Below are 17,448 nucleotides of genomic sequence, written 5' to 3' on the forward strand. Positions count from 1 at the left end.
TATATTTACGTTAATTTATATACTTCGATAGCAATTTGTATAATGATAAGTGGACTGTATTTCTGCAATAATCTCTTAATCTCACAAATCGATCCTCTACACATTAGGGGGGGGTTTAATAGTTTATATATATATGCAGCCAATCAAACTACAGTAACTACATACATTGAAGAGGTTCCTTATCTTATAGTACAGCAGGTTAGTCCACCAGGTATAACTAGGGTGTAGACACCTAATTATCCTCTTTGAGGTAGCTTCCATATCACCCAGTAACTGGTGCACAAATCTTGCATCCTCGACTTGACCTGTCAAAAGTGCGCTAGCTGTGAAGCCAGAATCCTATATATGACAAGTATTTCAGAGAAAACAGTACATGGAACATTAAAGACCTGGCTTAATTACCTTTAGTTTGAGGCGATTTCGCGATCTAACCGGGTCACCCTATATCCTGACATTAATGGCCATAAATGAATGATAAACGGGTTTCGGATAGACACTTAACTTGATATGTAGACAGCGTGTTGAAAAATGGTACACCTTTGGTTTCCATAACACTACGTCCAAGTAAATTAACAGGAGCCGAATTTGCTCCCGTGTGAGCCTCTGGTCTCAATAAAACAACAATGGCTGCCCCCCTTCCTCCACTCTGACGCCTGGCTTACATTGTCCAGATTTCAGAACGTGATAGAAGGGTCACATTTACTCTACTTTAATATTGATAATTAAGTTAATTTATATAAGATGTTTTTATGATGGTAAAGTCCAAAGACTAATGTATTTAAGAATAATTCCCAGCAGAATAGCTGGTGAATTATAATAGTATGTGGTGATGATATCCCGTTTTCTATAGACGGTAATTCCACTACAAGTTACGTTTTCTATGGGTAACTTGTTGGTAACACAGCTCTTATCTGTATGATTATTAAATGGTGTCGGATTTTCCGACATAATTCCCCAGGGGGCTGCTCACGGGTCGAAGTCCTGTTTAGAACAGACGAACACCGATACTCCTCCTTTGGATTATTAGATTAATTTGATGTTAGTAGTTAGTAATCACACATTTGTGTGTCTGTTCGTACAGGACGGATGTCCCGTACTAGAGTTGCAGGGGTTAGAAGTCTAATGCGATTTCATTTCCCTGTCAACTCTTGAAAGGCTAATATTCAAGCCTTATTACATATTATTTAACCCAGAAGACTGAATGTGATCAAGTACTACAGTCAAGTATGATTCAGGGACTGCAGTGAGATCAGTGACATTAGATATAACTTGAAGTTTCTTCAGGTAACTGGTCACTGATATATAAACACTGAGGCCCATGGAATACATCTTGATTAAATAATAAATGTATCAAATCAGTCATCAGATTTATTAGGGTTTAATTTAGTTAATTGATTCAGAAGATTGAATAGCTCATCATTAAAGTAAAGTATGGTTCTGAGACTGCAGTGGGTTCAGTGACATTGGTCGCAGTGACTTGTAGCTGTTTAAGCTACTGTTCACTGATTTGCCACTGAGGCCTCATGAACTCATCTTCAGCTTTAAATGATGATACTAACATCAACCTCTGTTACTATAGTCAGCTGTCATCTCCTTAGTATAATGCTACTGGAGAAATATAATCAGCTGACAAATTTAGATTTCTATTGGTATTGTTTATCTGCAGGCATAGGTCTCCTCAGGCTTGATACTGGGCCTGAGAGTAATTTACCTCCTGCAGAGTTTAACATGGTTATGCCCTGATATTTAGTAGGGCTACCGATGAATCGATGACAATAGTCTGTCCCTACAAGGAGACCGAAGTCAGTGAGGTGATCAGACTTAATATTATCTGCCAATTTTATTCCTCTATTTCTCAGGAATTTGGCTGTTGCTCTCAGACCTTGAACTTGTAGGTCTACTGGTATTTTGTCCACCACAATGGCTTGTACTCGACAGACGTACCTGCCTAAGCGTACTGATGGTTGTACCACCTGGTAGACTTGAGGTCCTGCATCTGTTACAAACCCTGAGATGTTGAATGACATCTGGGCTACAGGCCTTAATTGTAATTCATCTGCCAACCTTTTAGTGATGTATGTTCTCTGGGATCCTTGGTCAAACAACCCACGGGTATGGACCTTGGCCCTCTTATTCAGGATGGTAATTTGGGCAGTAGGCAAAGTCGTATTACCTTTAGACTTTGCCGATTGGACACTGTTTGTTTGTTGCACCTTGCAGTACTGTACAGTGGTGGGAATGCTATCTTCCACCTTGGGGTTTGGAGACGTTGTTTTGGTGTCTCTGCACAATGCTGCATGGTGCTGACCTTTGTTACACCTATTACAGGTGTGTAATTGGGTATCACAGTCCTTGATGTTATGTTTCCTGAGGCACCTCGTGCAATGTTGCAAATCTTTGAGTCGCTCAACACGGGCGTCACTATCAGGAAAATTAGGGCAGTGGTACATTGAATGTTTCTCATTGCAGAACAAACATGTTCCATAGCTTCCAGTACCCTTTGGTGTCACGTTCTTGGGTGACACAGTAACTATAGGCTTGGAGGGTCCCACTGCATATACGCCCACACTGCCACTGTTCCACTTTGGTGTTGAATTATATTGTCTAGATTGATTTGGAGTACCTTTGGTACTCTGTGGTTTACTATTATTGGTTTCTGAGGGTTTACTTGGTGGTTTTAATTTGTCATGTGTTTGTAATTGATGAACTACTGACTTTAAACCTTCAGATATTTCATTCATAGATAAGATGCTTTTATTGTAATGAGCACTCATTTGTCTCAATATGTCCCTAGGTATTTTCTCCTGGACAATTATTTTCAAGACCCACTCAGCCCCGTTTGTATCTGCTGTCAGGTTGAGGGCATTGATCAATGATTCTACCTCCAGCTTGAAGACTTGGAGTGAATCAGCTGAAGCCTCCGGTGGGGGTAAATGCAACAGCTCATGAACTAAATGTGATGTTCTTACTTCTGGATCAGCATAATTATCCTTGAGGAGTTTTACTGCCAGATCATAGCCGTCATTAGTTAATCTCAGATGGGATACTACTGTTTTAGCCTCACCTGATAATTGGCCTTGCAAATAAGAGAATTTACTACTCTTTGGTAAAGATTGTTTTGAGTCTACAAGGTCAACGAATTTGTTCCAAAATTCATCCCAATCTTCCTCATCTTTTCCTGAGAAAGTGGGTAAATTAATTGGAGGGAGTCGAGCTTCTGCTTGACTCGTATTAGATGCAACTGTTGTTGTTGTTGCTGTTGCCTTGTTCTGGGCAATTAATTTGACATAAGGCTGTAACGTGGCCTGAGTGTGATCTTCATAATTCGCAAGATCAACCATAATGTCGTCTATTTCTGTTTCTGATAAATTAGTGTTGGCAAGTTCAGCCACATATGTTGCTATTTGGCATTTGATTTGCTCAAATTTACCTGCAGCTGCTTGATAATAGCTTTCCAGGTCAGCATAATCAACTTGAGATTGTTGTGACAAATCTTCACATTTCTTGATCTGTCTTGTTAAGTGGCCTTTAAGACCTGCAAGGGTTCTTTTCATTCTCCCTGCATTATCCATACTGGCTAGTTGGTGAAGCCTTGTGGGGCTTGTACTTGGGCTGCTCATAATACTGAACAAGCTCTAATGGTAGCCTAGGGTAAATTCTGAACTCACTAGGCAATAATCCTACCTCTACTAGAGGTTAGCACTTAAAATTAATACACATTATATATATACAATCATACACACTAATGATTTGAGTGATAAACCAGTGTCGCTGGAAGTACCTTTAGGTTAGCTCTTCTATATCACCCTAGGATGGTAGAGACACTAATTAATCACTCAAAGGTGTAATGATCATAAGTAAATTATTATATATACAACTCAACTCGAGTTGATAAAAATTACACCCAAAATAGGGTCTGGACCATTCATTAATGGTGTTAGGTTGTTCAATATAGTACAACTGACTATTGTAATAATGGGACTAGGATGAACAATAATAGTTCAACTAGTCATATCCTACCCTGTTGTGGGTTGGCAATTAGTAAATATTATACTGTGATCACTAGTGCAATTTATATTAAATAATTCTCTATTTGGAGAAATAATATACACAATTATTGTTAATAGCCTCTTAATTAGCCTCTATGAAACTTCTAATATTATCTAGAAGTATTAAATATTATTAGTGACCTCGCGAAATAAAGTCCACAAAATTCGTAGATAATCTCTCGCGAAATGTAACACCACGAAATCCGTGAACAATCTCGCGAAGACACAGTCACTAATTTGGCTGGATTCTATATTAGCGCTGTCATTTCACGAAATAACACGCCACCAAATCTGTGGGTGTGCATGAAACCGCTGACTAAGGCTGAACTGGGCTGAGGGAGGCTCCTGAGCTCCCTCGAGGCTACGCTGCCGTCTATGACTGGCTGGCCTTTGTTTAAATAACACTGCACTAGATATTTAATGAATCCACTGGTTAACTGGTTCATCCGGTACTAAGATGACCAAATGTGGGTTCAAAGGATCAAAAAATCCGTCATCCGGTTCGAAGATGACCAAATAATGTGGGAACCGACCTGTGAGATTTATATTTATTTAATTTATATGAATTTATATTTACGTTAATTTATATACTTCGATAGCAATTTGTATAATGATAAGTGGACTGTATTTCTGCAATAATCTCTTAATCTCACAAATCGATCCTCTACACATTAGGGGGGGGTTTAATAGTTTATATATATATGCAGCCAATCAAACTACAGTAACTACATACATTGAAGAGGTTCCTTATCTTATAGTACAGCAGGTTAGTCCACCAGGTATAACTAGGGTGTAGACACCTAATTATCCTCTTTGAGGTAGCTTCCATATCACCCAGTAACTGGTGCACAAATCTTGCATCCTCGACTTGACCTGTCAAAAGTGCGCTAGCTGTGAAGCCAGAATCCTATATATGACAAGTATTTCAGAGAAAACAGTACATGGAACATTAAAGACCTGGCTTAATTACCTTTAGTTTGAGGCGATTTCGCGATCTAACCGGGTCACCCTATATCCTGACATTAATGGCCATAAATGAATGATAAACGGGTTTCGGATAGACACTTAACTTGATATGTAGACAGCGTGTTGAAAAATGGTACACCTTTGGTTTCCATAACACTACGTCCAAGTAAATTAACAGGAGCCGAATTTGCTCCCGTGTGAGCCTCTGGTCTCAATAAAACAACAATGGCTGCCCCCCTTCCTCCACTCTGACGCCTGGCTTACATTGTCCAGATTTCAGAACGTGATAGAAGGGTCACATTTACTCTACTTTAATATTGATAATTAAGTTAATTTATATAAGATGTTTTTATGATGGTAAAGTCCAAAGACTAATGTATTTAAGAATAATTCCCAGCAGAATAGCTGGTGAATTATAATAGTATGTGGTGATGATATCCCGTTTTCTATAGACGGTAATTCCACTACAAGTTACGTTTTCTATGGGTAACTTGTTGGTAACACAGCTCTTATCTGTATGATTATTAAATGGTGTCGGATTTTCCGACACAAGAAGCCTGCCAACGGGTAAGGATGGAGGAATGGATAACCGGATAAAAGTCGGAATATGGAACGCCTTTACGAGAGATAGGACAAGAGCGGACAGCTTCCTTGACGGCAGCATCCGCACGCTCATTTAAAGAGACACCAACATGGCTGGGAACCCAACAAAACTCAACCGACTTAAATTTACTGTGAACAAGAATCAGTCAATGTTGGATCTTGACAACTACTGGATGAAACGGATTAAAGAACCCGAGAGTCATGAGGGCACTACGAGAGTCAACAACAACTACAAAGGAGATGAAGAGCATAGAGAATAGCATAAAGCTCCGCTGTAAAGATGCTAGTCTCCGTAGCTAAGCGACACATATAAGCGCGATCAGGAAAAACAAGAGTAGCCAACACCGTCCGCAGACTTAGACCCATCGGTGAAGACAGAAACGGAGCGGGAGTGAGAAGCAAAGTGCTCAAGGAAAAGGCGTTTTAAAACCGTAGGAGGTTATCTTGAGATGATTTCGGGGCTTTTTAGTGTCCCTGCGGCCTAGTCCTCGACCAGGCCTCCACCCCCAGGAAGCAGCCCGTGACAGCTGACTAACACCCAGGTACCTATTTTACTGCTAGGTAACAGGGACATAGGGGTGAAAGAAACTCTGCCCATTGTTTCTCGCCGGCGCCTGGGATCGAACCCAGGACCACAGGATCACAAGTCCAGCGTGCTGTCCGCTCGGCCGACCGGCTCCCCTAAAGGGGTAAAAGGAGGGGTAAAAGCTTTAGTGATACGGGTCAAGGATGTACAAAACCGAGGAAGAGGGACTCTCCACGGGGGCAAAGAAGGAACAACACGAGGAGAAACATTAGAAATACGAACGGAAAGAGAAGCCTGTAAGCGAGATAACCGGACAGAAAGAGGGAGGTTGTGAAGAGGAACAGGAACCACAGGAGGGGTAAAAGTTAAAGCATGACAGAGGCGAGTGGAGGGATGTTGCAAGGACCGCGCAAGATAGCGAAGACAGTAGCGATCACGGCGTTCCAGGAGAAACAGGAAGCCACTGTCAACCTACAAGCCGAGGACAGGAGTTGAACGAAAGGCACCAGAACTGAGGCGCAACCCAGTATGGTGCAAAGCATCAAGACGGCGAAGAGTAGAAAGAGAAGCAGACGAGTAAGCAGGGCAACCATAATCGAGCTTAGACAGGATGAGAAAGGAATGTAAAGCAAGGAGAGTGCGCCTATCCGCTCCCCAAGAAGTATGGGACAATACCCGTAGGAGGGTAAGGGCCTTAGAGCATTCAACACGGAGGTAAGAGATATGGGGAGACCAAGACAAACGAGTGTCTTAATCACCCTGACAGCAAAGGGTAAGATCATCGACATAGAGCGGAGAAGACGCCTGAAGGAAGAGAGGAAAGAAGACCATTGAGGGCAACCAGAAAAAGAGTAGTGCTCAGAACACTACCCTGGGGCACACCTTCGTATTGCTGAAAAGAGGCAGAGAGAGCGGTACCAAGCTGCACCCGAAAGGAACGACGAGAGTAAGCTGTGGAGAAAGAGATGACTACGAAGGCCAAAAGAATGAAGCTGGGATAGAATATGAAAGTGCCAAGTGGTGTCGTAAGCCTTTTCCAGGACAAAAAGGACGGCAACAACGGAGGTCTTCGCAGCAAAACCAGTACGAATATAGACCTCCAAGTTCACCAGGATATCTGTCGTGCTGCAGCACTTGCTAAAACCAAATTGAGAAGGGGAGAAGAGGTGATGGTGTTCCAGGAACCACATCAGACGAACGTTAACCATACGTTCAAAGAGTTTGCAGACAACTTGTAAGAGCAATAGGGCGAAAGTAATTAGGGGATGTTCCCAGAGACCCTGGTTTGCGAACAGGGAGGACAACGGCATTGCGCCAGTCCTCAGGGACTGACGACGACTCCCAGATCCGATTATACAGACTCGGTAAAAACTGAGACGTGCACGGAGGGAGATGGCGAAGCATCTCATAATGAATACCATCGGAGCCTGCCGCCGTAGATCCGCAGAGGGCCAGGGCAGAACGAAGTTCAGAGAGAGAGAGAAGGGATCGTTATAGGGAAGTCGAAGATGAGTGCAAAAATCGAAAGGACGAGACTCAAGTACAGGTTTACGAAGAAGGAAAGATTGGGGAAGATGAAGACCAGCCCTACAGAAGAAAAATGGAAACCCAGTTCGGTAGCGACCTGCAACGGGTCTGCCACAAGAGTACCATGTAAGTGAAAGACCGGTGAAACATCGGGAACGAACTTACCCGCTATCTTGCGGATACGCTTCCAGATCTGTGATAGAGGAGTTTCGGACGTAATGGTGGAGACATAAGATGCCCAACAATCACGTTTAGCTGTACGGATGGCCTTACGGGCCACCACACTCGCCTTCCGAAAGAAAAGAAAAGAATTGGCCGTCTGCCGACGGCGGTGTCTCTTCCAGGCTGCACTCTTACAGCGGACAGCCCGAGCACAGTCTGCATTCCACCAGGGAACGCAATTCCGTGGACCCCGAGAGGAAGAGCGAGGAATAGAGCGGAGGGCAGCGTCGAAGACAGTGTCATGAAAAAGGAGAGAGCGAGGGAGAGGTCAGAGAGAGTTGCACTGGGGGTAAAGAGGTTCCAGTCCACTTTCGCAAACTGCCACCTAGGGAAGGAGAGGGGAGGGCGAAAAGAGAAAAAGGAAACAAGGATGGGGAAATGGTCACTGCCATGGAGGTCAAGAAGAACCTGCCACGTGAAATCTAAGTAAAGAGAAGACGAGCAAAGAGAAAGATCAAGACAGGAAAGGGTGCGAGTCCGAGAGTCCAAATGTGTGGGCTCACCAGAATTCACAAGAGACAGGGAAGAAGAGAGGATAAACGGCTAAAGAAGGCGACCCCGGGTGTTCGTCAGAACATCACCTCAAAGGGAATGACGACAATTGAAATCACCCAGCAGGAGCACAGGCTCCGGTAAGAAGTCCAGTAAGTGTTTCAGATCAGGAAGAGAAAGCGGGACACTCAGGGGGAGATTAATGGAACAAACAGTGCACCATTTCCCCACAAAGATACGAGCAGCAGAACAATGGAGAGGAGAAGGAAAAAGTAAGGAGACAAAGGGAACATCAGAGCGAATCAAGAGAGCAGAAGAGTTAGGAGCCCCAGCAACAGCTGGGGGGGGGGGGGAGAGAAAGGAATAGCCACGAAAGCGACCAGGACGAGCACCAAGCATCGGCTCCTGGAGACAGACACAAAGGAGCGAAAACCGCGAAATCAGAAGTTGGAGTTCAAGGCAATTGGCATAATAACCCCGAACGTTCCATTGAAGAATAGACATTGACGAGAAGAGAAAGGACAACAACAGAGAACAAGGAAGAAACAAAGGTGAAAGAGCAACATATCACGTTAAAGAAGATCAAAGTCGGGATCAGGTTCAGCAAAGTCAGGGTTAGGGGGCATGGGTAAACTGATCAAAGGCGGAGGGAAGGAAGCGGGAGAACAGACCAGAGGTGGACAGGCGGGGTCCGGAAGAGGAGGAGGCAACCGAGAGGAGCAGTCAAGGACAGCAGCAGGAAGAGGGGGAGTAGAAAGAGGGGAGCGCACCTCAGCAAGGGCAGCAACCGAGAGGGAAGCGGGGGCCAAAGAAACCTCCATAGTAGGAACAGGGGGCGCAACCACCGAAATGGAAGGGGAAAGGGCGATAGAGTCAGAATAAGGGGCCGAGGAAGAAAGCGAAGCCTGCTTACCCGCCGGGGAGGAGGAATGAGAGGAGCCAGGCTTACGCTTCTGACTTAAAGAGACAGGTGTCCCAGCAACTACGTACTGGGCAACGGATTCCAGTGTCTCAACAGGAGAAGCTGAACGAGAGCACACACGACGGCCGGTAGGAGAGCGATGGACATCAGCCCGCACTGACAGGCAGCGGGGAGACGCAATAGATGGAGGAAAAGGATGGGAAGGAGGAGCGGAGGGAGACGAGGAAGAAGACACAGGAGACATGACAGACCGGGCAGAAAGAAGGGGAACCCCAGACAGAGAACCAAGAGGGGAACCCTTCGGGACAGAACCCAAAGGAACAGAGGAGGGGGCAGTGGGCGTATCAGGGTCCAAGGCCCAGAAACGGTTGTGGGCCTGAGGAAGGTGGGAAGGACGAGGAGAGGAAGAGCGCAACACGCGAACTTAAGAGACGTTAGCATAAGACGGGAGCCAGCGAACGTGGCGCCTTGCCTCAGGAAAAGATAAACGCTCCCGGTGCTTCAAGTTGAGGACGGCTGCCTCACGCTTGTAATGGACACAGGCACGGGAGAAGGTAGGGTGGGCCTCACTGCAGTTGAGGCAGCGAGCCTGGGGAGAAGTGCACTCCGACTTCGAGTGACCTTCGCCCCCACACAAAGGACAGAGAGAGACAGTCCCAGAGCAGCGGAGGGCACTATGCCCAAACCTCCAGCACGTGTTAAAAAGCCTAGGAAAAGGAATGTACACCTGGACAGAGCACCTGGCACCAGCAAGAATGACAGAGGATGGAAGGGTCCTACCATCAAAGGTAATCTTCACAACGCGAAGGGGTTGACGGCGACGACCACGAGGGGGACGAGTAAACGAGTCTACCTGGAGGACAGAATGGCCTTGGGCATCAAGGATATGCCGAATATCATTGTGGCAGTCCTGCAGATTCCGAACACCGGTCGCAACATGGGGCGGGAGGAGAATAGTGCCAACACTGGCATTCAACCGAGCGTTGTTTGAGACCCGAACAGGGATCTCGCCAAGGCAGGATAAGGCAGCCAAGCAGGACGCTGCATCCTGAGGAGCAGCAGCAACAACACGTGTACCAAGACGAGTGGGGTTGAAGGTAACAGAGGCATCAACAGAATCAACAAGATGGCGATGGAGGGAGAAATCATCAGGAGGCGCAGAATCAAGAGGGAGGAGATCAAAGTATTTGGCCCATGAAGCGGGACCAAACAAGGCCTGATACGCATCAGTACGGGAAAGAATCGAGCGAGTGCGGCCGGGGCGCGAACAGCGTTGAGAACCCCCAGAGAGAGAGGGGTTAAAAGTCGCAGAAGTCACAACGAGAGACTTAGCCGCACCAGGGGACGAAGTGGTCACCACTGGGGGCTTGAGGCTCGACCCAACCACAGAGGAGGGAGGGGAGCTGGGGAAAGAAGTCAGGAGGGTCAAAGGAGGAGCAAGGTCGGGGCCCAACGTAGCGGAGGCTACAGAGCCCGGTCTTCCAATACAGGCCGACTCGGGGGCTTGGTCGCCCACCCCACGAGCCTGAGAGAGTACAACAGATACATTCAACGACATACAGATGAAGAGAGACAAATTCATCCACGAATGTACCCCCATACCCACCATGGAGCCACAATTAGAGGCAGGACACCTAACAGGAAGCTATCGCCGATCATGCCGGGGCCCCCTAGGGGTGCGTCGCGAGTCTACGCCCCACAAATGCCACCTTAAGAACCGTCAGTCTGTCGAGATCGGGTTCAGCGACGAAAAGGGTATTGACAATAAAAGGTTCCCCTCGCTCGAGATGTTGGGTAGTACAGTTCTACGGGTGCAAGAGTATGCCTCCTCAAGCACCCGGGCGTCAAAATAGAAGTCCAAAGGAATAACCAAAACAAGCAAAACGTCGGCAGGAATCGACAAGCAGATAGGAGAAGAGAGGGAGAAAAACGAAACATAAGGAAAAGGAAAAGCGATCCGGCACAATTAAAGAAGAGAGCAGCAGGAGCGCAAGGCCACAAAAGGACGGAGGACTTTCTCACGGAGCATCACACTCCGGCACCCGTCCACCAAGCCCCCTCACGGCGCCAACGGGCCAGATGGGGAGGTGGTGAAAATTATTAAACTTCGACGTTTCTGTCCATCCTGGACCATTTTCAAGTCGGAGAATGACTTTCATCCTGTACAACCCAAAATGTCGTAGTTTCTTGATTTTCAGATTTGTGGGTTAGTTATGAACTCCTCAGCCACATTATTATAAAAATATATGGTATTATAAAATTATTTATTATAAAAGTATTATGAAAAGTTATACTGAACCATCGTGCTTAGTGATAAATCTTTATACATTTTCTCCATGTAATAATTTCTATCATACTCTGATAGATCTAGAGTTGCTATTGATTATTTTCCTATACTTTCTTCCTCAATTGATGAGGTCTCCAAGTTTCTCTTCTGTCGCCAGATCTCTACCTTTTATTCTACCACAGATCTTTCAATATTATTAGTTCTGTTTATTGTTATGTTACTTGATGACATTTGCACTCTTGCTTACGTTTCAATTGTAATCCTTCCCTTGCAGCCCACACTAAACCTTCACTCTTATGGCATGTACTCTTATTTACTATTTATTTATGCTCTTATTTACTCACATTTTATTCGTATATAAATATTCTTTACCTGTTTTCTGGAACAAATCTTTTATCAATATCAAAATTACATTTAATATGTCCTTGAAGATAACACTACAACACATGAAAGACTGCCTCAACACTGGAGACTGTTGTAAAATGTTAATAAACATTTTCCTTTGTAATTACACTGCTCTACGAAAGTAATTAGCTTTTGTTTATAGCGTGTGTCTCAAATCTAGTACTGCTCCTTTTTCACCAAAACGCTTCATTTATTCAACTTACACAAAAACTGTCCTCCTAATTATTTGAACAGACATGCCAGGGTTGAGTCTTAAACCTACAAAACATAGTTATATTACTTTCTTCTGTAGATACTTCTATGGCATCAGTTCTTAGGAACTTGCTATTTTAGTTCTCCTTTACACATATGATCTCATAATACTCACACTTCCGTCTCTATTAGCGGTAACCTTGAAACAGTCACTCAAGGTACTAAGCACTCTACTTGTTTCCGTTCGAAAACTTTGCCGTTGTGGTGGCAACAACAAAACTTTGCCGTTGTGGTGGCAACAACAAAACTTTGCCGTTGTGGTGGCAACAACAAAACTTTGAAATGAGAACTAAATATTATCCCCATCAGTTTTGACTTCAAATTATTTAACAGTCGTCTGTGAAGTCTTATTCTTCCCTTCTAAAAGTTATACATTATTGAGTTAATAATGTTTCCTCTGATATTACCAGATAAATACACAAATATGACTATTAGCACATGTCTAACATTTGATGCGAACAGTCAACATTTGACTATTAGCACGAGAAGACACGAGCATCAAATGCTGGTTTCTTTTCTCACCTATAATTGAATGTTGAGAGAGCAACAGCCAGGTGTCTTGGCTGAGGTGAACAGTGATAGAGGTGGAAGTCATTTTCAGGCAGCAGATCAATGTCGTGAAAGGCGTAGCAGTCCCACGGACCCTCCTTGCGGGCCTCCTTGAAGCCCACGTTCAGTAAACTGGCGCGATTGAAGGGTGCCGCCCCTGTTAGAGCAGAGATGTGATACATAAATATATTGTCAACGTAATACGGGAACATTACCATTACTTGTAACATGTTGGTTTGTCTGTGTAGAACGAATACATTGACAGGAAAATGAGAGTAGTAGTTAGGGAAATAAAATCAATAAACTAACAGACATTAGAAAATATGAAAACAAAATTATGTGAATATGAATATAAAATAGCAGGTAAACTAATGACTCCTGCACTTGTTTATTAAATTCCGGAACTCTGGTCGATTCTAATGATTTCAAACATATGTATGACAACCTGGATAAATAGCAACTGGCGAGTCAACAGCAGTGGCACACATCATGCCCTTAACTCAAGACTGGAACTTTAGGCCAGAAGTTACCAGGCTTACAGAGCAGGATAAAACATCTAATAGCGTGCTAAGACATAGAACGTCTACTCTCCAGCAGGATACCCGGAGAGTAGACGATAAATGAGGAGCTAGAACCATGGCAAAGAACTGCCAGCTAATAATCAGGAAGGCAGCGGTTAATATGACAGACCATTTCCCTGTTTTACAGGATGAGAACTTGAACGAAAACTATGAGAACATTAGTGGGAACGTGTAAGCAGGACAGCTGCTCATTACTACAACAAAACAAAAGGAACAGAGAGGAATTTGATTGTTCTGGGATTTAAAAGTAGAAATATGGGAAGGATTTAGTCTAGGAATACAAGAAAAAGAGTTAGTGTATGTCTTCCAGGGACCATGGAGTCTAGTCAGTGGATGGACTGATCAACATATTGTCAGGCAGCAACATCAGGCCTATCACCCGCCTCTCAGAACCTGGACACGATACTTACCGTGGTAGAAGCTAGAAGCAGTTGGGTAAAAGAAGCTACTTGTAATAAAGTAGTACCAGATATAATTAGGTATTATGGAGTGGGACCAGTCATGTGGCCGGAGTCGACAGTCAGGTGTGAGTGATGTAGTGAACGCCTTGTATAAACCGAGAGTGGTCCAACTTGCTCACTCTTTCAGCCACAAATGATAAAGCTCAGATGTTTGAGAGCCACAGACATCAACAAAATTTACACTTACGTTTTTATTGTTATATACAGTTTTTTTTACAAAAATTATAATTAAATTTAAAAATCTGCACATTGAATGCCATAATATATATTCATGCAGGCAGTTTTTAAACTTAATTTGTGTTAGTTTCAGCAATCAGAGAGACAAATATTTAACAAAAAAAGTAGAGCAAAAAATTGAAATATTTTAAGATTAATTTTGTAAGTAAAAATTTAATTATTAAAATTATATTTTTTTGACAAAAATACAATGCTACACATATCAAGCAATTTAAGACGCTATTTACTGCTAGTATTGGTCTTTTATGTCTTCATCTTGCATATAAGTCGTTCCCAATATGGCTGATATGTTGTCAGAGCGAATTAGCTTCGTCAGGTGTTGGTTTGTAAGGACAGCACGATGCTTCCCCTTCACAAACCTCATTACAGAACAAACTCTTCCTCCGACTATGGCTGAAAATTTGAGTTTTCCTCTTCCTATTTTCGTATCTTACAATTTTTAAGATATTTTCCTTCACAAAGTTTTCAAATACACTAAAAATAAGATTTAATATGAAGTGTACAAGCTAGGCCCGCACTTATACTATTCTCCCTTCCCTAAGTATCCCAGCTGTTTATATAGCCATACGTTTCTTGCTCTGGATTCAGGACGACATTTCTAGAATATTTGAATTCACTAGAATTGCTCACGAACGGCATATTAATTAAAGGTAAAATGGTCGCATGTGGCTCCCGAGCCGCGGTTTGGCCACCTCTGAAATAAACTAACGTCACGAAAAGTATTGTATGAATAATACAATATCATTCATGCACATCTGGGGCTCGTTGCTTGATAAGAACCAGGGAACATGCAGACAGAACAATGGGTTCCTCCTAGAAGTCAAAGAAAAAATACAGTACAACAGGCAACATGTCAACCAGAGGCCGCCCTTCTACCACACTGTAGAAGGAAAGACATGCAGACAGGATTTCAGTAGAGACACAAGGAACTACAGGACTCAGGGTAACAGTCAACTGGAAGGACGTGGAAATTGGTGGAATGGACATTTCTGCCACAATTAAAACAACAGCACAAGAAGAGACCAGTCTTGGAACAGGAATGGAGGCGACAGACCTCCGAACCTCAACTGTACACAAACCCAGAGGTGACCCTCCAACCTGCGGCAAACCCAGAGGTGACGCTCCAACTTGCAGCCAACCCAAAAGTGACCCTCCAGCCTGCGGCAAACCTAGAGGTGACCAACCTGCGGCAAACCCAGAGGTGACCCTCCAGCCTGCGGCAAACCTAGAGGTGACCAACCTGCGGCAAACCCAGAGGTGACCCTCCAACCTGCGGCAAACCCAGAGGTGACCCTCCAACCTGCGGCAAACCTAGAGGTGACCAACCTGCGGCAAACCTAGAGGTGACCAACCTGCGGCAAACCCAGAGGTGACGCTCCAACCTGCGGTAAACCCAGAGGTGACGCTCCAACCTGCGGCAAACCCAGAGGTGACGCTCCAACCTGCGGCAAACCCAGAGGTGACGCTCCAACCTGCGGCAAACCCAGAGGTGACGCTCCAACCTGCGGCAAACCCAGAGGTGACGCTCCAACCTGCGGCAAACCCAGAGGTGACGCTCCAACCTGCGGCAAACCCAGAGGTGACGCTCCAACCTGCGGCAAACCCAGAGGTGACGCTCCAACCTGCGGCAAACCCAGAGGTGACGCTCCAACCTGCGGCAAACCCAGAGGTGACGCTCCAACCTGCGGCAAACCCAGAGGTGACGCTCCAACCTGCGGCAAACCCAGAGGTGACGCTCCAACCTGCGGCAAACGGAAGCAACAGTGTTATTATCCTCCTGGACAACAACTATGTGGACGGTCCAGTTCCAGTTGAAAACAGGAAAAGAGGAGGAATATTCTCAGCGGCATCAAGAGATAGCTTCATGATCCCCATTACTATGTTTCCTCCTCAATATTTCTTAGCGAGAGTTCATAAAGACTATCATCCCTCCAGAGGGTCTTGGTAGGACGGCCGGATCTGAATGGTTGGAGGGCTCCAACGAGGCCGCTAGATATAACCCTCACAGCGATCCTCTCTCCACTACTGAAACTATTGCTTGAGAGACTGTACGACCCTACATATTTTCTTCGTAAAATTGCTGACTTTAACCAACCATATCAGGAAGGAGCCAACCTTTTCTCTCTAGATGTCTCGGCCTTGTGCCCAAGCACCCCTCAAGTGGCAGCAACCCGTTAAGTAACAGCTTTCTTTGAGGAACATAAAAGGAGAAATTGCAGACGACCTACCAGACGCCGGAGTAAGACGTTTCCCCTGGGAGGGTGCTAGTGGGACGGTGCCTGCGCCATGTCTTAGACTGTAACCTAAAGACTGGTTTCCAACTTAGACCAGTCTAAGTAACTTAGACTGGTTTCCGCCCAGATTGGGGTTTTACAGTCGAATCTATCCCCAAGGAGCTACCCTTCCTCGACACCTGTGTATAACTTGAACGAGAAAGAGACTCCAAACTAAAATGGTTTAAAAAAATTCTAACCTGCATTCTTATCTCTTGCATACTTCCTGTCATCCAGCATCCTTAAAGAGATCTCTCGCCTATTCGTTAGTTATACGAATAAAACGGATAACGAGTGTTAACAGCGAACTCAAGAAGGATTGTTATATAATTTGGTCGTGTTTCCCGAACAGAGAGGATTCTACCGGAAGAGGCACACAAACTTTCTACACTACAGAAGCGCGACCTTCTGAGGACCGGACGACAGCAGATTCCCCTCTCCAGGATGGTGCTCCCTTCAACGTGTATTCCTACAGCATCAAGAATCTTCAGGGAGGAGATAACCAAACTTTGGCAATGGATGGAGGGCCCCCTTTAAGGAGCACACAGCTTGGCAACATTTCCCTTCGGATCCCTCCTCTGATATCCTGGAAAATGGGAGCCTCTTTACAGGATATAAGGGTAAGGCCCGTTTCCCTGCTCACCCTCAGTAGAAAGGGGGAGAACATGAATAGGAGCCAAATCTATTATAACCTAACCTAACCTGGGATCTCTTTGGTTTTGACTAACACATGTGATTTCTGGAGCTTCTAACAATTAGAAGCTACAGAAATTACATGCCTTACAGTCAACCTCGTTATTGAAGCTCGTTCTGACAGTTTCTGCGACGGCACAGGAACCAACTGTATTGGCATTTGTCTTTCCATTGGAGGATTTCGGCGCCGTGGAGAGGAGAGACCTGCTGCATGGGTAACAGCTTCTCCACCGTATCAACCTACCATGGATTTGCGCCTTGGAGAGGCCACTCCAGACCGACAACCAGAGCGCAACTCCATAGTCTCCTGAGACTGACAGATGCCCACTTACTTACTTAACAATTAGGAGTGACTTTGACGTCGACCAAGCTCACGAGGCTCGTGACATCACCCTAACAAGAG

The 17,448-nt window shown here is 44.8% G+C and overlaps 1 protein-coding gene across 1 annotated transcript in view; it reads right to left on the minus strand.

Moving 5' to 3' along the window:
- The window catches only part of LOC123751102 (beta-1,4-galactosyltransferase 4-like), an 84,490-nt gene that overhangs the window by 12,452 nt on the left and 54,590 nt on the right, over positions 1–17,448 (minus strand). Inside the window, exon 4 of the mRNA XM_069328283.1 lies at positions 12,774–12,957. Coding sequence (XP_069184384.1) covers positions 12,774–12,957 — 184 coding nt within the window. The remainder of the gene's footprint in view (positions 1–12,773; positions 12,958–17,448) is intronic.

Source organism: Procambarus clarkii, chromosome 2 (genome assembly GCF_040958095.1).
Source record: "Procambarus clarkii isolate CNS0578487 chromosome 2, FALCON_Pclarkii_2.0, whole genome shotgun sequence".
Classification (NCBI taxonomy): domain Eukaryota; kingdom Metazoa; phylum Arthropoda; class Malacostraca; order Decapoda; family Cambaridae; genus Procambarus; species Procambarus clarkii.